At 51.5% G+C, this 19,849-nt stretch overlaps 1 protein-coding gene across 4 annotated transcripts; it reads left to right on the top strand.

Annotated features, from left to right (window-relative positions):
* Positions 1–3,928: 3,928 nt before the first annotated feature.
* SCN3B (sodium voltage-gated channel beta subunit 3) lies at positions 3,929–19,243 on the top strand. 4 transcript variants are annotated; one of them, XM_074559642.1, is made up of 8 exons: positions 3,929–4,823; positions 6,209–6,372; positions 7,902–8,187; positions 10,133–10,271; positions 11,322–11,418; positions 12,450–16,099; positions 16,344–16,424; positions 16,748–19,243. In XM_074559642.1, exons 1-5 carry the CDS (start codon positions 4,769–4,771, stop codon positions 11,383–11,385), a joined length of 708 nt encoding a protein of 235 aa, XP_074415743.1. In that variant the 5' UTR covers positions 3,929–4,768; the 3' UTR covers positions 11,386–11,418; positions 12,450–16,099; positions 16,344–16,424; positions 16,748–19,243. The 4 variants fall into 4 exon arrangements, with proteins under 4 accessions (XP_074415743.1, XP_074415742.1, XP_074415741.1 ...); XM_074559641.1 differs by having other exon boundaries at positions 16,344–16,624; XM_074559640.1 differs by having other exon boundaries at positions 16,344–19,243.
* Positions 19,244–19,849: the final 606 nt, after the last annotated feature.

Below are 19,849 nucleotides of genomic sequence, written 5' to 3'. Positions count from 1 at the left end.
TCACTGAAATCCTGCCCCTCTGGCTCTGAGTCCTGCTGGAAAAGCAGCCCCAGAGCCAAGGATAAACAGAGGAGGCTGAGGAGAGGAGGATGGCGCAGGAGCCCTTGTGGGCCCTGGGGGGAAGCAGGGAGAGCAGTAAATGAAGCACAAGCTCGATCTGTGTCTCACAGAGAGAGGTCCTGCAGGGTGTGTGTGACAGAAATCACAGATTTGCTCGGGATGGAGCAGAGCTTTTGGGAATTGTGGGGGTGTTCACACTGTGTTACACTCCATGGGGAGGTAGATTGGCAAAAAAACCCCCAAAAACAGTACAATGCTGGTTTTTTTCCTGCCTCTGCCGAGGTTGAGATCGAAGTGTTGGAAATGGAATTTCATCTTCAGACTGAGATGTTTATTATTTCTTTTCTATATCACAGTCTTGCAAGTCCTGATTTCTACAGCATTTTACTAACAAGCTACAAAATGGCTCACTATCTTTCTCTACAAGGCTTTTTAAGGCCAAACTATCCAATTAAGAAATGGCACCTGAATTATTTTCCCTTTCAACCCAAAGCTCTCAGCATCCAGGATTCCAGTGAACAACACAAATGCAGGTGTGATTTTTGTGTGGAGAGAGCAGGTTGGGCAGCTGAGGCACTCTGGGGACCTGCAAATAAAGGCACTAAAGAGGATCTAATGGGAAAGGGCTGGGTGCACCTGGAAACTGCAGCTCAATCCTCAGCATCAGCTGGGGATGAAGGCACAGGGGTGTGCGAGGAGTAAAGCTGGAGCTGCCTCCAGTTTAGAGCATTCAGAGGATCCAGGTGCTGGCAGGAACACGGGGAGCTCGTTTTAAACCTCGAGTGTGAACAGAGAAAACTGAATGAGCCTTTCTAACCCCCCCAGGCACCCTGTGGAAGCAACAGAGAGAGAGCAGCCCTGCCTTGCTGGGATTTGTGCAGCAGGGATGTTGGAGTGCGTGGGAAGGGCGCCTACATCCATTACATCCAGCATCTCTAAATTGGCATTCATTATCCTGCAGGCTCCTCTGCACAGCCCTGCTCTTCCATCCTGGCTGGGTGAGCAGCACAAAGGGGCTCCTTTTTCCCCACTTTGGGCCCCGGGGGTGGCAGGGCTGGCTGTGGGAGCCCTGCAGGGCTCTGGGAGCAGCTGCTGCCGTGCTGGCTCTGCTGTGTGCCCCCGGCTGGGGATGGCAGAGCTGCCCAGACACGCAGGGCTCGTTCCCACTGCCCTGTCCCAGCCCCAGGGACCACGACAGTGAGGGATTAGTGGGGGCAGGGTGCTGGAATTATTTTTATCTCCTCGCCTTGTTGTGCCTGTGCACAAGTGCCAGCCTTTTCAGCCTTTTTTTTTTCTCCTTTTTTTTTTTTCCTCCTGTGAAGCATTAACTGGGTGGGTTGCCATAGCAACCCCTGCATGATAAGTTGGGCTGCTTCTTGCAGAGATTCCTCCCTCAACAGTCGAGATTTCTCTCTCTCTGAGCGTTGCATCCCCTTCCCCATGTGCCCTGGAGTGGCAGTGCCCTCTGTGGTGCCCCAAGGGCCCCCCCTGACCCCCAGGGATGGAGACAGGGGAGGAAGGAGCAGCTTGTGCATCATCCTGGTGTGGGAGGGGTTGGGAGGATCTCTGCTCTCCATCCCTTGTGAAGGGCTCAAAATTGAAACAGCTTGGAGTGTGAAATCCTGATTATTTACAAGTTTTCCTGAAGAGGGCAGGGAGGTGTTTGCTGCCTGTCCCAAGCAGGCACAGGGTGGCTCTGGAGTGGTTCCAGATTGTAGGAAGAGTGATCTTATCCTTTCATTCAGACAGAACCCAGAGAACTTTGCTTTGAGCACAAAACCAACACAGCTTGTGGCAGGTTAAGAATCTGGGTGGATTTATTGCAAATCACCTTGGGTCTTGTCTGTGGTAGACTCGAGGTGAAGAATAAACTTCTCCAGAGCTGGGGAAGAGGGTGTAACCTCTCTGACCTGTGACTTTTCATCTCAAAATCCACCCAAATCCAAGGCCAGTTTCACCAGAGGTTTTCCCCACCTCAGGGCCCCATTTCCCTCCTTTAAATAGCAGCTACAACGCTGGTCTGGAATGGAGTCATTGAGGTTGGTGCATGAGTGATTCTGAGGGAGAGCTCATTACTTTTTCAGGATGTTTGTTTGCCAATATCATTGGATTGTTTGGCAGGCAGGCTCTGGGGTTAGAGGAGAAAAGGTTTCTGCTTCTACCTGAGGAGCAGCAGGGGCTGGGGGTCAGTCAGAGGCTCTGACTGAGTCAGTGTGGTCGAGCTGCTGCTTCCTCTTAATCCTCTTGGCCCCTGAGTCTCCTCCCTGGCAGGATTGTCTGTAATAGATGTAATTAGAGCGGCAGCAGCACAAACAGTGCAGCCCTGCTGATCCCTGCTCTGCGTCCTGCCAGGGCACCTGGTGCCTGGGAATAGCTCTGATTTCCATGGAGCTCTGTGGAACAGGTGGCTGCCAGAGGACAGACAGAGCCGGGGATGTTCTCCAGCAGCTCCTGGGGCTATAAAAAACCCGTCCCCATCACTCATCTGCTGTGCATGGCATGGATTGTTCCAGAAGGGGTAGGAGCAAATCCTTGTGGCTCAACCTGCCCTTCCCTTTGTGCTGTTGTGGTGATAACAGGGGGAAATGGGACAAAAGAAATGGCTCCGTGTCCTTCATGCAGCTCTGGGTATCACGTTTGCTGTGATACCTTGAAATCAGATTTTAAGGTTAAAATCAGATTTTAAGGTTTCTCTATCCATGCTGGATGATTTCTAAGGGGGGGGGGTGGAACGCTGGCATCAGCACCCTGCAAGCTGTAGGTCTCCCTGGCCACACCTGGTACATTAAACAGATTTATTTTCTTCTGGTGGGCTGCTGGAAGAGTGCAAGGAGCCCAAAGAAGCCTGTGAGCAGAGGAGACAGTGAGAATAACCTGACAGCCAGCGTGTGGCTTTGGCCAGCACCTGCTGGGATACCTCAGGCTGCAAAGATCTGGGGAATCCCATCGGGTGTGGGCTGGAGCAGGGCACAGCAACCTGTGCAGGCAGCAGGAGCAGCAGGAGCAGCAGGAACAGCAGGAGGGTGTCCCTGGCTGGGAATTGCTCAGAGCAGCCACTGGAGCCTGCCTGGGCAGGGTGACGTGCAGGCAGCTGCTCTGCGTGGCCGCTGGCAGATGATGAATGCAGCCTGCTGACACAAACACAATTAGGTGATGTCTAGGAAAAGCCTTGGCTTTGTTCTGTGCCTGCTTCGCTCCAGCAGTGCAGGGAGCTGATTTCACGTGTGTGCCCCAGCAGTGGGGTGTGCCCAGCTCAGAGCCCCAGCACAGCTGGAGCTGATGTTTCTGCTGCCTGCAAACACCTCTGGGTGGCTCTGGCCACCTGCACGCTGAGTTTTGGCACCACCAGCCACTCCTGTGCCATCCTCAGGTTTAACTCCATCAGTTGTGCTGTGTGTGGAGCTGCAGGTGCTTTAAAAGGAGCACATGCAACAAAAGCTTCATTTCCTCCTCTCTGTCCACTGTGACCTTCAAAGCTGGAGCAGCCCTCCAGGGCATGGTGGCCCCTGTCCAAGGAGAGAAAGCCCAGCCTGCTGCTGGCATTAAATTCCCTGGAATCGGGCAGGAACATGAGGCAAGAGGATTTCCCAGTATTTCCAACTGTGACCTTCAGAGCTGTGCAAATGTTAGTATTAAACTTATTAGCAGCAGAGGCCTTTCTGTGACCCCGCAGGGATAACTCCCCCCATTCCCCCCCTGCCCCTGGCTTTTTTTGGAGGCAGGACAGTGATGCTGATCTGTAGAGACAGGGCAAGGAGCAAGGGGTACAAATGGAAAGAGGGGAAATTCAGATTTTGGGACGAAATGCTTTGCTGTGACACGGTGACAGGGCATCCAGGGAGCTTGTGGCTGCCCTGGACGTGCTCGAAGGTTGGATGTGGCTTGGTGGGAGTTGTCCCCACACATGGCAGGGGGTGGGACTGAGCTTTAAGCTCCATTCCAACGCCTTAACACTCCGTGCTGATGTGATATCCTCCGTGCGATGTCTCCGGCCGAGCTGGGCGCTGCGACCACCGGAGCCCGGGGCTGCTTGCGCTGAGCCGGGAGGGGCTGGGGGAGGCGGCCGCGCATGTGCCGGCCGTGCCCCCCGCCCGGGCTGCTCCAGCATCCTCGGCATCCTCCCAGGCATCCTTCTAAGCATCCTCCCAAGCATCCTCCCCGCCGGGCGCTGCGCTCCGCAGCCCGCGCAGCAAAAGCGCCGCGGCCGCGCCCCGCGGAGCCGCTCCCGGAGCGGGGCACCTGCTGCTGCTGCTGCTGCTGATGATGATGATGATGATGGTGATGGTGATGGTGATGATCCAACCCTGCTGCTGCTGATCTAACGGTGCTCCCGCTCCGCTCCGCCCGCGCCCTGCGCAGCGCCGGCCGCGCCCGCGGAGCCGCGGAGCTGTCCGGGCTCGGGTTCCGTGCAAGCTCCGGGATCGGGCTCCGGGCTCGGGCTCTGTTCGGGCTCCGGGCTCGGGCTCGGGCTCTGTCCGTGGTGCTGCCGCCCCCGCGGCCGAGCGCAGCCCCCGGACCGCGCCCGCCCGGCCGCTCCCCGCCCGGCATCCTGTTGCGCCGGGAGCGCGGCGAGCGGGGGAAGAGCATCCGAGAGCATCAGAGAGCAGCATTAGAGAGCATCTGAGAGCATCTAAGAGCATCCGAGAGGATCCAAGAGCGTCCGAGAGGATCCTAGCGAGGAGCCTGAGCGCCGGCCCCGCTCCGAACAATGGCTGCGCTGCCGCGGCTGCTCTGCGCGGCCGCGCTCGCCCTGCTGCTCTGGGGTAGGTGCTGCCGTTCCCTCTCCCACCCAGCACCGCTGGAAAGAAGGGAGGATGCTCGCTCCCAGCCTGCCCTCCGAGTGCGGCTTTTGTTGTCGGGAGAAGGGAATTAGGCTCGTGCGGAGTTGGTGTGGGTGTGAGGGAGTGAAAACACCTCCGTGCCGAGCACAAAGCATGTGCTGGTCTCTTGCTGTTTGCTGTCGGTCTGGGGTTTGCAGCGCGATTTGACATCGGGTTGCCTCGGGGAGGGTGTGCAGCCCATTAAGAGATGCTTTAGTGCCGTTTCCCGTGCAGTCTGTGTAAACTGGAGTTAATCAATCGATTGCAGCTGCCACGAGAAGGGGTTGGGTGGTTTTGCCACATTCCATGTGCGTGTGCCTTCAGCCCTGTGTGTGGGTGCCTGTCAGTGTGCACAGATCTCGTTTCTCAGAGTAAAGCGGGGTCCAGGAGCTTTTCCTTATTTCTCCCTGGAAGCTGCTGCTGTGCGTGGAGCTGGTAGTACGGGGGAATTGGAACCAGGCTGCTTCCAGGAATAGTCCCGGGATAGATAATATGTTGCTTGAGAGAGTGGGTTAATGGTGCCTCAGAGGCTGGGGAGGAGGGAGCAGCCAGCAAAGTCAGCGTCTGGGCTCTGGAGACAGCCTTGGACAGACAGAGCCCGGGATTGTTTAGCCCGGGGGACAAATGTCAGCAGGGATTTGGTCGGAGATGTGGTGCTGAAACGATCCCTTCCTGCTCCAGCGTGTGGCTTCACATGCAACCATTTCTGTCCTCTTTGCAAGAGCAGCGTTCGAGAGTTGCCAGCCTTAGCACAGCTCTGATTGGAAGCGTTTTGAGCAGGAATGCCTGGGAAATCAATAACTCCTCCTGCTGCCAAATTCACTCCTGTCCAAGCCCTTGGTTCCCAGTGGTGCCCATGAAAAGGAAGGGTGCTGGACCCTCCCAGTTTGGCTGCAATAAAGCATCCAGACCTCCCAACTCAGCACAAAGAGTGAGCTGTTCCTCCACTCTGGAATTCTGGGCTTCCTCTCATCCCAGACTGTAATTGCTGCTCTAACAGGGGCATGCCCAGCACACATGGGAGGCAATGAACAATGCCTTTAAAGTGGCATTAATTACTGGGGAAAGATGAAAGTTGTGGCAAAGCAGATGCTGGAGAGGTGAATCTGTGTGAAGTGATCACCCTCTGTTAATTATTATGAATTATTGATATCTCAGGAGAAAGGAAGCTTGGTAAAATTTAACATTTGAGACTTAATCTGTTATCAGACAGTGCTAGTAATAAATCAAGCCATTTTCTATTAGGGATATTAATGCCAAGATGTGAATAACTGATGCTTCTCTAATTCTGTCCTAATGCCTCTTTCTCTGCTGCTCCTCTCCCCCAGCTGGATTTTGCTCCTCGGTGTGTGTGGAAGTCCCATCTGAGACAGAGGCTGTCCAAGGGACGGACATGAAGCTGCTCTGCATCTCCTGCATGAAGAGGGAAGAGGTGACAGCCAGCACGGTGGTGGAATGGTACTACAGGCCCAACGGGGGGAAGGATGAGCCTGTATGTGTGACTGGAGTCCTTTCTCTTTCTTTCCTTGCTTATCCCATTTCCACACCTGGACACAGCACAAACTCCTGGCAGGAAAAGCTGCAATCAGTTGTTGAGGTCAAATGTTTGGGTTGTAGGTTAATCAATGCCAATTTCCAGTCCCATTCCCTCAATACCTCAAGCCCACTATGTGAGGATGTCAAATATGACTGACCCTTGGTACCCTTGTCTGAATCAGTTCTGAATCTCAAAGCTGTTCTTTTGGAGGTGAAATTAATAAAAATACATCTGCAGGGCAGGATTTACTTATTTTTTGCCTCAGAGAAAGCAGTGTTATCCCAACTGTGGGAGGATCTCTGGGAGCTGCTTTGGATCCCTGTCAGGAAAAGGTGAAATTGATTTTCAGAGTGAATCAAAATGGAAATTGGACAGATGAGGAGCAGCTGGAATTCAAGAGAATGGTGAAATGGAGAACTAGATAAAGGCTGAGTGCACATTTATCTCTAGCTATTTTGTCTGAGTCTGAAGCATTAAATCAGTGGCTGTGATTGAGCAGGGTGACAATATTCTCCTTCTGTCTGAGAACTAAAGGGAGCAGGCTAAGGAATGAGGTGGGAATTCACTCCCAGTGCCCCAGGGGATCCATTTGCCAGTGGCAACCCAGAGAACACCAGCCACAGGTCATGGTGGGACTGTGGTCAGCCAGAATGTCACACTGCCATATTGGTCCTGCAGCACTTCCATCTCAGCTGGATACCCCAGGGCTTCCCAAAAAGAGCTGCTGGTGTTCACTGCGGGTGCTCTGTGGTTCTTTCCTCAGGGGATCTGACATGCAGTGACTCTCAGGCACATTGCTGGGCATGAAGAATCCCAGTGTTCTGTCCCATTGCTGATTTTTTTGTCCACATGCATCTGTGTTCTGCTGTGCCTTCGTTTTTCTCCCTCTCTGGTGGGGATATTGGATTCCTGATCACTCATTTTCCTGTCTTTTGTAAAGTCACCTGATACTTTGAGGCAAAGGATGATGGAATATGAATAGCTGCTGTTACCAAGGGAGCTCAGCACATCCCTGAGTGTAGCTGGAGGGGGATGCTGCCCCTGGCTCGTGGTGTGATGCTGTCCAAGGCAGAGATTAACCAGCACAGTCCTTTCTATTTCCTCACAGATATATATATATATATATATATATATATATATATATATATATATATTCCTCACACTTCTATATATCTATATATGTACCTCACAGATCTATATATCTCTTTATATTGATTTCCACACAGAACTATCTACATTTATATATATATTCCTCACACATCTGTATATCTGTATATATGTATATATATACATATATATATCTTTATTTCCTCACAGATCAATCTATATTTATATATTTGTATATATATATTCCTTACAGATCCATCTATATTTATATATATTTCTTGAACATCTATATATCCATTTATATTTATTTCCTCACAGATATATATATATATATTCCTCACAGATCTATATATCCATTTATATTTCTTCCCTCACAGATCTACGAGTACAGGAAAACCAACCACGAGTTCCCGAGCCGCTTCAGTGGGCGGATCCAGTGGAACGGAAGCAAAGACATGCAGGACGTGTCCATCACCGTGGTGAACGTCACCCTCAACGACTCGGGCATCTACACCTGCAACATCACCCGCGAGTTCGAGTTCGAGATCCATCGGCCGCTCTTCCAGAGCTCCCGGGTCATCCACCTCACTGTGGTGGAGGAGGGTAGGAGGCTGTTTTGTGCTCTTACTGACCAAGGTGATCCACTCACCGTGGTGGAGGAGGGTAGGAAGGTGTTTTGTGTTCTCACTGGTCAAGGGTGATCTACTTGCCATGGTGGAGGAGGGTGTTTTGTGCTGTCAGTGGTCAAGGGTGATCTATTCACCATGGTGGAGGAGAATAGGAGGCTGTTTTGTGCTCTTACTGACCAACGTGATCCACCTCACGATGGTGGAAATGGGTAGGAGGGTGTTTTGTGCTGTCTCTGGTCAGGGTGATCCACCTCACCGTGGTGGAAGAGAGTAGGAGGGTGTTTTGGGCAGTCTTGGTCAGTGTGACCCACCTCACCATGGTGCAGGAGGGTAGGAAGGTGTTTTGTGCTCTTATTGACCAAGGTGATCCACCTAACCATGGTGGAAGAGAGTAGGAAGGTGTTTTGTGCCCTCACTGACCAAGGTGATCCACTCACCGTGGTGGAGAAGGGTAGGAGGCTGTTTTGTGCTGGCCCAGGCCAGGGTGATCTATTGGAATAATTACCAATATTGTGGACAGGACGTGCCTGAGCTTTGTCTGGCCCTGCTGCTGAACCAAGCAGTGGCACTGTGGTGTTTCACCCCACAGACACTTTGGGCTGGCTGGGTGTGTGGTGTTTCACCCCACAGACACTTTGGGCCGGCTGGGTGTGTGGTGTTTCACCCCACAGACACTTTGGGCTGGCTGTGTGTGTGGTGTTTCACCCCACAGACACTTTTGGCTGTGGGTGTGTGGTGTTTCACCCCACAGACACTTTGGGCTGGCTGTGTGTGTGGTGTTTCACCCCACAGACACTTTGGGCTGGCTGGGTGCTGCACTGGGCCTGTGGGGACAAGGCCAGGCCTGCAGGAGCTCTGGTGGTGCTGGGATGGAGCTTCCCCCCATAACAGGGGCTGCTCCTCGGGTTTCCCTCTGTGGAGAAGCTTTAAGGCGATGGTGAAGGAAAGGAGTCGGTTCTGATGGAGGGTTTGGATGCAAAGCTTTATTCTGGCCCACAGGCCTCTGAATGCAGCACCAGCTCCAACAGAACTCCCTGAACTGCATGGTTGCTGTTCCTGGCCAGGGTGATCCAGCTCACCATGGTAGAGGAGGTTAGGAGAGTGTTTTGTGCTCTCAGTGGCCAGGATGATCCACCTCACCATGGTGGACGAGGGTAGGAGGTGTTTTGTGCTGTCTCTGGCTGTGGGTGTTGTCACCATGGTGGATAGAGTTTGTCACTGCGCCGCAGGAGAGGACTCTGAGTTTGGCATTGATAAACACAACTCAGGAGGAAAAACCTGTGGCTTGTGTGATGGCTGGAGGCTGTTTGTGGGCACAGGCTGGTTGTGTGTGAGCGTGGGAAGGCACGGTGGGCCGGGCACAGCTGGGCAGGCTCCAGCAGAGGTTTCCAGCTCCTCCGGTGGCAGCTCTGGATGTTACAGCAATGCCAGGGAGCTGCAGCGATTCCTTGCTGCCGCCCCCTCCCTCCTGGAACAACGACTGCTTCTCCATTTTGATGCCAGTCTCCTGCTTCTCCTCCGTCCCTCTGTGGTGCTCCTGAGTCCTTCTGCTCCTCTGGGTGTTGCTGGGTTCAGTGCTGCATGTTACAGACAGTACAGGGGATTCTGCTGCTCCCTCCAGAGAGGGCCGGGAGCTTTCAGCCCTTTTGTCTGCCCTTTCCCTCCCTCTCCCCCTGAAGCACCTCGGTGTTTTGATCCTTTACAAATCACTGGCGGCACAACAGAGCCGAGCAACACCAGTGAGGAACAGAGCGTGAGGATGAGATAGGTGAGCAGTCCCTGAGGATGTGGGGGTGGCACAGGCAGGGCTGTGCATGTTGGATCCCTCTGCCATCCCTGCCTCTTGCAGGTCCCTCCCTTTTGCCCCCTCAGAGCTCCTGGAGATTCTGGCAAGGAGGGTTAGGAAGGATGACACAAGGGTGGGAAGTGTCCATGGAGCTGCATGGAAACGATCAGGGCTTATTTCATTCTATTCGCAGCTGGAGAAGACTTCACCTCTGTCATCTCAGAAATCATGATGTATATTCTGCTGGTGTTCCTCACGCTGTGGCTGCTGATTGAGATGATCTATTGCTACAGGAAGGTGTCCAAGGCAGAGGAGGCTGCCCAGGAAAATGCGTAAGTGTGGAACCCCTGGAGGTGAGATCAGCTCTGCAGGAGCTCCTCACACGTCCCAGAGCTCTCACATGTGCATAGACCCGTGCTAGCACAGGACAATCAGGTCTAAAATTGGTGATTTTTTCTTCCTGATGATTGAATAAATTGTGTAATACTAATTCCTTCTGCCTCACCTCCTCTACTGTAAAACCCCAAGGAACTGGTTCTGTACCAGCAGGAACCTGAGCCTGTAGTGCGTCCACAATATGGGACAGACCCTGTGTAGTTTGCCAGAAATCCTCAATAAGGTCTGTGGCAATATGACATGAAATGAATGACACTTGCACTCTGAGATGTCCAAGGTAAAAATGGGTATAGGTTATTTCCAATATTTATAGAATTCCAAAAGTGACCATGGATTGGAGGATGAAATTGCCACCTCTCCAACCACACTGGTCAAACCAGCAGTCAATCAATTCTCTCCTCCTCCAGAAAGGAATGCAAAGCAATCATTTACATAAAAAATGTCTGAGAAACTCCATTACAAAAATGTAAACATCAGAAAGCTTAGAAGAACTTAGAAGAACTTTAGAAGAACAGGGCAACAAAGGTCGATGGAGTGAGTAGTGATTCAAACATGCTGGAAGGCTGCAGGAAGATGAACTTTGCTGTGGCTTGGGCTGGTTGGTGTTTGCTCTGCCCAAAGCCCTTGCAGTGTTTAGGTGCACCAACACCGTGCCCCTTGCACCACACACCAGGCAGGGAGTGAGCACTATTCCAGGTTTGGGCCATGTGGAGATGTTCTCCTGGAAGGTCTGGTCTCATCCTGGCCCATTCCCATCTTTCCACACACTTGGCTGGGATTGGAGCACTCTTTGTACCAAGGAAGACTGGCTGTGTAGGATTTTGGAGCAGGGAAGTGTTTGCTCCTGCCCGTGCCCAGGAGTTTCCCTCTGTGAGCATCCACAGGTGATGTTGTTACCTCAGAGATGCTTCCAGGCATTCAGCAAAGGTGAATTTACCCAAGCTGGCCTTTACACTGTGTGCTTTCCTCCTTCCCCCCAACTACAGGACAGACTACCTTGCAATTCCATCGGAAAACAAGGAGAACTGTGCTGTGCCTGTGGAGGAGTAGCAGAGGGGAGGCAGCGCAGTGAGCGGCACCAAGGTGGGTCATGGACAAGCGGTCACTCCTTGTGTCTGTCCACCCTCAGCTTCCTTGTGGTGGGGCTGGAGGCTCCTGGAGCGTGGCTGTGCTTCCCTGGAAACCTCAGAAGCCACACAGGTGTCTTTAGGTGTGCTTGTATTGCTTGAAACACAAACCAACACAGGCCACAATGTATTTATGCCTCCTTTACCTATTGCTGTGGAGTTGGGAATCTTCACTTCACTTTCCCCTGCACAAGGACAGCTGTAAGAGCTCTATCTCAGAAGGAAACACGTTCTAGGAAGGAATTTTGTTGGGATCTCTAGCTGGTCAGAGTGACCCCGAGAAGAGTTCGAAAGTCTCTTTTCCCAGCCCGGCACTTGAAGAAGGAGTCAGGGCTCTTCATTTCTTGGCCTCAAGGTTGTTTATTTTATCTTATCTATAAAAAATTTTCTCCTGCCCTGCTGAGGTCCATCCCGCAGGACAGTTCCAGGCACTCTGCCTGCCCCCAGGGCGTGTTATGTCTTTATACTAAAAACTACGTGTACAATGTTTACAATTACTTTCCAATACATATCACCTATGTTAGACAGTGAGCTTCTACTCTAAACCAATCCAAAAGTGCCACCATCACAGCAGAAGATGGAGGCCAAGAAGAAGAAGAAGGAGAAAGGCTGGACATGTCATGTCCATCTTGCCTTCTGAACCCCCATACCAAAAACCCCAAAAAATCAATTTTTCACCCCATGATAACATCACTAATATTCTATCTAAACTGTTGAGGCTTGCTGATCTTCATATAAGGTTGGTAATTTGCTCCATGGTCATAATCAAACCCACATGGGCATCTTGGGCTCTGTGCCAGGGTCTCTGAGCCCCCTGGCAGGGTCTGGGCTGCTCAGGACAGACAGAGGGATGTGCTGGGTCCTGACAGAGTTTGTGTGCTACAGATTAAAATCTGGATCTTTTACCCTCTCGTTCACCTCCGGTCAGCTCCTGTGCTAACTCCCCCTCACCCCTGTGAGCTCCAAGCGGAATTGTCTCCCTTGCAGGGGCTCTGAAGACAGAAGGACCACGCCACACCAGCCAGCTTTGAGGGGAGCTCTGCGCTGTCAAAGGAGGAGCAGGGGGAAGTGTAAATTCTCTCCCATTTGGACTCTGTACAGCCTTGACTTTGGTCCTGTGACCCACCTGAGCTGCCAGCCCGGTGCTGAAGGACTCCTCTGTGGAAGCATGCTGAGCAAAAGGGTGTGGGCAGCACGGCTCCTCCCCGACTCTCAGTCCCACCATCACCTCAATGGCTTTGTAAATGTCACCTGTCACTCCTTAGCTGCTCTCACCACCACCTTTATTTGCTAAATGTGCTACTTCTCCACTGCAGAGGTTAAGGGTATGTACGGCACGCTGCTCTGAGCTGCAGGAGTGTGAACAAGGATCTCTTAGGGGGTTATTCCACCACATACTGTGGCCCAAGCGGTTCTCTTGGTGTTAAAACAGGAAGAATTTAATTAATTAATGAAGTCACTCTGAATTTTAGGCTGTCCATGCACAAGCAGAGTAGGGTGAGGACTGCAATGCACTAAAATTGGCAATTTAGTATTGTAGGAAGGACAGGTCTCTGTCATGTTCACACTTTGGAGGGAATTGAGAATACAGACCATGAAGTATTCCTGCTTTGGGAAGCAGGATGATGTAAATATAAGAAACCCCTGTGTCCCTCTCATTTATCAAAGTGTCAAAGCCCTCATTCCACCTGCCTGGCACAGCAGGAGGAACCTGCCACAGCTGGCAAGGCAGCAGGACAACGTACTGATCCACCTTTTCCTGGGAAACCCCAAAAAGGAAGGCAGCCCCATGCTGGTAGGCAGGAGAAATAAATAGGATGCAAAGCCCTCACAGCTGAGTAAAATGGTTGTAGTTTTGTAACTGTGATGGTTCTCTGGTGCTGTAGCAGCACCATCTAGAGGGACAGACAGAAAACACCCACTTTTCCCAGTTAATCCTAATTCTCTCTTGAGGTAATTAATCACCAGTATAAATAGTCTGGATTAATCATAAATGATCTTCTGATGCCCAGGAATCACCCTGCAAATCCCACCTTTCCTATGCAAACTTACCTTTTCTGAGGGTTAAGCAGAATAAAAACTGTTTTCTGCCCTTCAGCACAGATCAGTCGAGCTCAACAGCTGGGATTGGAAGGGAGGAAAAGGCAGAACCATTGGCCAGGGTGGAATTGTGCTGTAAAACCAGGTGGGGAAGGTTTGGGCTTGTTGCATGGCAGAGCTGTGACATCCCTGCTGCAGTGGAGCCTGTGCTGCTTTGTTGGCAACTGAGTTGACAAATTCTGCTCCATTTGTGAAGTAGCTCCAAGTGCTTGTGACTCCAGGCATGCTCCCCACCCACGGGATCCCCTCGGCTTTGTCCTGCTGCTTTTTATGTGCTGGCTAAAAATCACAGGAATTACCCCATTTGTAAGGCAGGCTCAGGCCAATTTCCAGCTGGAACTTGTTCAAAACCCTTTTTTAGAGTGGGTGTCAACTTTAGCCAACTACTCCAGTGCAATCTTGGTAGTAGGATTGCTCCCAAACCCAGAGCCAAGCCTGGCAAGGGGAGCATATTTTTCAGATGAAGCGCACTCGCAGTCTGGGCACCAGTTCCAAGATCCTGATATCCAAAAGGAATATCCAAAAGGAACATCCAAAAGGGATATCCAAGAATATTCAGCTAGAAGCCATCTTTTTTCCCTATCCCAGTTTGCCTGGCAGAATCCTGAACTCAACAGAGGAGGGACTGAGTTGTAACTCTGGGGTTTCCAGCACTGCCCACGGCTCTGAGCCCATTTTAGGTGAATTTTAGGACACAACTCCAGCTCTGCTCCTCAGTCCCTGTGAGCCACAGACAACCCTCTGGTGTCATACTGTTAAATCAAAGCAGGAGTGAACCCAAGAACTTCTTGAGAGCTACCTCAGGTGGTAAAGAAAGGCCGTCCCCTTGTCCTGCACCTCCCTGAGTCCCACAGGCATCTTCTGGATGCTTCTTTTGGACAAATCTTTCACTTTTCCAGTTCCTGCAGAGAGAGGTGACATTGCCACGTGGTGTTCCAAGCAGGAGGAAACGGGGTGCAAAGTTCTGCCCAAGAATCTCGCAGGGTAAAAGGAATAATAATTGAAAAATTGGTGATTCTTCAAGACCTGGAAGAGATGGTCCTGACAAAGACTCTGTGTGTGATGGAATGAGCAAGGAGACTCTGGAACAGGCAGGACAATAAAAAGAACCAAGAGCCACGCTGGTTGTTGGATAGATTTTTTAATTGATACCGTACTTCCATGGTACTAACTACTTACACAGAGTTTGGCTGCAGAGCCTGTACAATTCCTACATTCCAGCACGTTCCAGTATCGCTTTGAACCGCGGGTTGGTTTTTGTTTTTCTTTCTTTTTATGGTTTTTTTTTTTTTGTTTGTTTGTTTTGCGCACAGCGCAAAGTTTCTGACAGTCGGGACAAGTCCTAAAACAAACCCACAATCCTTCCCCCACCCACCCCAGAGTCACCTCAGCCAGCAGCCCCCTGCTTCTGGAGGGGATTCCAGCAGGGATGCAGTGCCTGGGGTGGTTGTAGGAGCTGCTCCTGTGCTGTGCTGAGGAGAGCAGAGCTTTGTTCATCATCCCAGGAACTACAGGAGCAGGGTGGGAGGACAAAACCAGGTGGGGAGGACAAAACCCGGGTGGAGAGAACAACCCCAGGGTTTTAGCAGCTTTCTCCAGCCCTGGAGCACTGGTGGGAGATGAAATCCCACAGGAATGGTGATGTCCCAGGCTGCCCTGGGAGGTTGTGGTGCTGCCACTGCTCTGCTGCTCTTCCCTCCCTCCACATCCAGCCCAGAGCCAGGTTGGTGCCTCCATCCCTGCTCTCCAGGGGCCATTTCCCAGGAGGTGGGAATGTGGAGATGGGGATGACGTGCACGGCACGGGCTCCACCTCCCTGCTGGATGGAGCTGTATCAGCTGCTCCCCCAAATCCCAGTTCCACTGGGCAGCTCCACATCGGGGTTCATTCCCTACCTACTCTCAGGGTTTGGGGTCAGGGAAGGTGGCCTTGAACGTTAGCAATGGAATTGGCCTAAATGAGTGAGGTAACAGAAACGGCCAGGGGAGGAACCCCCCCGAGCCATGTGCAAATATAACTCCTTCAGCAGAAGGAAGTCCTTTTCCCTACTGAAAAAAAAATCTAAAATAAAATAAAATAAAATAAAACACATTCACTTGAAGAGCATACAGACTGCAGGAGGGGAAGGCAGGCAGGGACAGCACCAGGTCAGACCATCTATGACACAGGTAATGATTGTCCAGCAGCAGAGGTGGGAGGGGACAGGGAAAAGCCAAAGCAAGCACTGCAAAACGTGTGGGAGAGGAGGGGGCACGGCATGCCATGGATCCATGCTGAGAGAAGCCCATGCTGGCTGCCAAGATCAGGGAATGGCCTCGATCACAGTCACCCAAGACACGAGAGTGTTTGGCCAGCGTGCACATCTGGGAAAAGAGAGGATTTATGGCACAGAGAGACTCGTGCTGGAGAGACCGCAGAGCACAGAGATCACAGCGTGTCCGGTGGGGAACAGACTGAAAATCAGCACAAGAACCACCCTGGCACAGGTGTTCTGTGAGCCACAGAGCTCAGAGAGCACAGGAACCACCCTGGCACAGGTGCCCTGTGAGCTCAGAGAGCACAGGAAACACCCTGGCACAAGTGTTATGTGAGACACAGAGATCAGAGCATGTCCAGTGGGGAACTGACTGGAAAATCAGCACAGGAACCACCCTGGCACAGGTGCCCTGTGTGCCACAGAGCTCCAACCATGTCCAGTGGGGAACAGACTGAAAATCAGCGCAGGAGCCACTCTGGCATTGTTCTGTGAGCTCAGAGAGCACAGGAACCATCCTGGTACAGATGTTCTGTGAGCCACAGAGATCAGAGCATGTCTGGTGAGGAACAGACTGGAAAATCAGCACAGGAACCACCCTGGCACAGGTGCCCTGTGTGCCACAGAGCTCCAACCATGTCCAGTGGGGAACAGACTGAAAATCAGCGCAGGAGCCACTCTGTCAGTGTTCTGTGAGCTCAGAGAGCACAGGAACCATCCTGGTACAGATGTTCTGTGAGCCACAGAGATCAGAGCATGTCTGGTGGGGAACAGACAGAAAATCAGCACAGGAACCACCCTGGCACAGGTGCTCTGTGAGCTCAGAGAGCACAGGAACCATCCTGGCACAAGTGTTACGTGAGACACAGAGATCAGAGCACATCCAGTGGGGAAATGGCTGAAAATCAGCACAGGAACCACCCTGGCACAGGTGCCCTGTGAGCCATTTCCCTCAGGAGCTTTGGTCCCAGAGTCTCTGTTCTGAGCTGTGTTTTAAGCAAGCCCCTGCCAGGTATTTTGAGTGGTGCTGAGGCTGAAAGGACAAATCCAGAGCCCAAGGGGGCTGTGCCATGGGCTGTGCAGTGAGATCCATGGTAAACCCCCTTGGAGCTGAGCAGGCAGTGCACAAAGCACTCATCCATCAACAGCTGGGGGTGGCAGCAGCTGCCTGGGCACACAGGACAGAGCTGCCCCCCTGAGCCGGCACTGCTGCTTTAAACAGTGATTTTAACACTGATTTTCTGTGGAATGTGGAAGCAGACAGTTGCAGCTGTACATCAGGAGTTTGCTTCTGGGCTCCTGGGGAGAACAGCTGCTGCAGCACACCAGAGCAAACACAAAAGGCCTCAAATACCCTGACCAAAAGTGTCTCCAGCCACTCTCTGGAGAAGAAATTTCTACCTTGTTGCATAAAGGTAAGACCAGACTCTTATGTCACTGACAGGACAGTGCAGAGGAGCCAAGGAGGCTGAAAATCTGTCCTTATCTACACCTAGGTGAGCTGCTGAAGCTGTCTGATAAAGACAAGGATTAGCATTCCAGGATTAGCATTCCTAGAGGGGAATACATGCCCGGTTATCTCAGAGGCAGCTTTGTGCCTTCAGGGCTCCAAATCCAGCAAAGCCTTGTGCTCTGAGACCTTTCCTCTGCCAGCCCAGGGTCACACTGCACTGGAGACATTTCCTGTGCCTAAAGTTTCTGCTTTAGAATGATCCAGCAGCCAGAGGTGTAAATGTGTCACACAGGCAGCTCAGGGGACAGCAAAGGCTTGTGTCCCTCCTCTCCTCCCTCTCCCAAAGGACTCCAGGGAGGCAGGGAGGGCTCAGACACAAGCCAGGATCAGTCAGTTTGAGCTCACAGCATGTTGGGAATTTAGCTGCTAGAAAATGGAAAAGTACAAAACCATGGCTAATTCCAAGTCCGGCACCTGCAAGATAACAGTGTCCTTGGGCCTAGCTGTGGTAGGATAACAAACAGTGAAAGAGGCATGAGAAAAGAGACATGTAACCCCCCTAAGGAATGAGGAAGAGTTGATGGTATAGTTTAACCAATAGATTGCTTAGCTTACAGAATATTCATAAGCTTATTACTTGCTGTATAAGTGTCTGATGCTCTCTTCAATAAACGGAATTTGCTTATCACTCATATTGAGTGTCTGAGTCTCCCCTCACCGACAAATGGCTCGACCCCGGCAAAGGCCTCATTTTTCTCTCTCTAACAACAGCACAGTTTGGTGACTGAGGAGTGCCTGGAGTGCAGAGCACCCAAAACCTCATTATCCTGTTAACCCACAGCAACTCCTTCCACTGCAAGTGCCTCTCTGCCTTTTATTTTCCCATATTCACTCTCTGCCCCTGCCTTGGGCAGCTCTACCTGGAATCACCTGGATTTTGGTCCCTCAGAGGCTTCACAGGCAGAAACCTCTGGTATCCACTCAGGAAATGCCTGCTTGCACTGATCCAGGACTCAAATCCAGCTGACAGAGCTCTAAGATAAGCCGAGATAAGGTGTGCATTTATCAGGGGTGAGGCTGTGCCAAGGTTTGTGTCACAAACTGGTGGATCAGAGCCTCCTGCTCCCCCTTCTCCCAACAGGAAGAATCTTCCTTAGCAGGAATTAGGCTACAAGCTGTTGGCATTGCTTGTGCATGTTTGGCTGAGGAAATGCCTTTTAAAAAATGAAAATAATTTAAAAATCGCTGTTATGGTGGTTGTTCAGATCCTGCAAATCAAACCAAAAGAATCTTCCTTAGTGGGAATTAGGCTAGAAGCTGTTGGCATTGCTTGTGCATGCTTGGCTGGAGAAATGCCTTTATAAAAATGAAAATAATAAATAAAAAATCACTGTTTTGGTGGTTGTTCAGCTCCTGCAGACCAAACCCCACAGCAGTGCAGGTGGAAGGGTCAGGCTGGGAAGGGAAATGCACCTGGAAAGAATCCAGGGGGGTTTCTGGTGGGTGAGCAAGGGGAGAAGCCAAACCCTGCGTGGCTGTGGGAGCTGGGGAAGCAGCACCCTCTGTAACATCACCCAGGCCTCTCACTCCTAGAAAGTGTCACTGACCCCTCCAGGACATTAAATCCAAAATTGGCTCCAGCACGAATGGACCTGGGAGTTAATTTCAGCTGGGGCTGCTGATTCCTGTCCCAGCTCTCCAGAGGAACTGAAAACTCCAAGGTTTTCTTCAAACCCTCACCCTCAGTGCTTTAAGACCTTGTTTTTCCCCTTTTTATCACTACTGTGAGAGATTAAGAGGCAAAACAAGATTGTGACTCCCATCCAGCTCCAAGGCTGCCAAGTGGGAAAAAGAAGTAACTGGAAAAAACTGAAATCCCTAAAGCCCCAAAGAGAAACCTCCCTCAGTGTGAAGGACAGGTCCTGCTTGTTGCCCTTGTGTTCTCACTGAAGGATTTCACATTGCTGAGTGTCAGATAGGTGTCAACCAATTAAAAAAAAACATTTTAATGAGCAGGTAGGACAAATGTCAGTGTTGGGATTGCTACAGCTGCCTGGCCTGATTAACAGAGCTTTAACAGTGATTTTAAACAGTGATTTTAAACAGTGATTTTAAATAGTTCTGTCTCTGGAGCCCAGCCTGAGGGAACATCCCGAGCCTGCAGTGGAAATCTGCACAGGAGGAAGGATTTAGGGTGAGAACAAGGATTCCTTGCCTCCCTAACAGAGAGGGTGTGAGCAGCAAACACTGATCAGCAGCATTTATCTCTGATTTCTCTGTCTCCAGGTGGAGACCCCCCCATTCCAGGTTCCCCTTTCACAGTGTGCTCTCTCCTGGATCCCAGAGCTTCCTCTGTGTCTCCTGCTTGGAGCTTGGAATTCAATTCTAGCAGAGGGAAATCCCAGCAGCAGGGGGATCCTGTGTGCTTGGTAATTGTGGGAGTGGGTTAGAGGGGAAAGGGGGACTCTGGGGCAGTCTGGCAAGTCACAGTGGGGAAAATGAGCCCCAGAAATCCCTCCCCAGGCCCTAGCACCTCAATTTCATGGTACAGCAGCCATTTCAGCAGCCTCCCTGGGAGAA

Source organism: Zonotrichia albicollis, chromosome 27 (assembly GCF_047830755.1).
Source record: "Zonotrichia albicollis isolate bZonAlb1 chromosome 27, bZonAlb1.hap1, whole genome shotgun sequence".
NCBI lineage: Eukaryota > Metazoa > Chordata > Aves > Passeriformes > Passerellidae > Zonotrichia > Zonotrichia albicollis.
The sequence above is the reverse complement of the archived record's forward strand: the minus strand, read 5'-3'. Positions and strand labels throughout refer to the sequence as shown.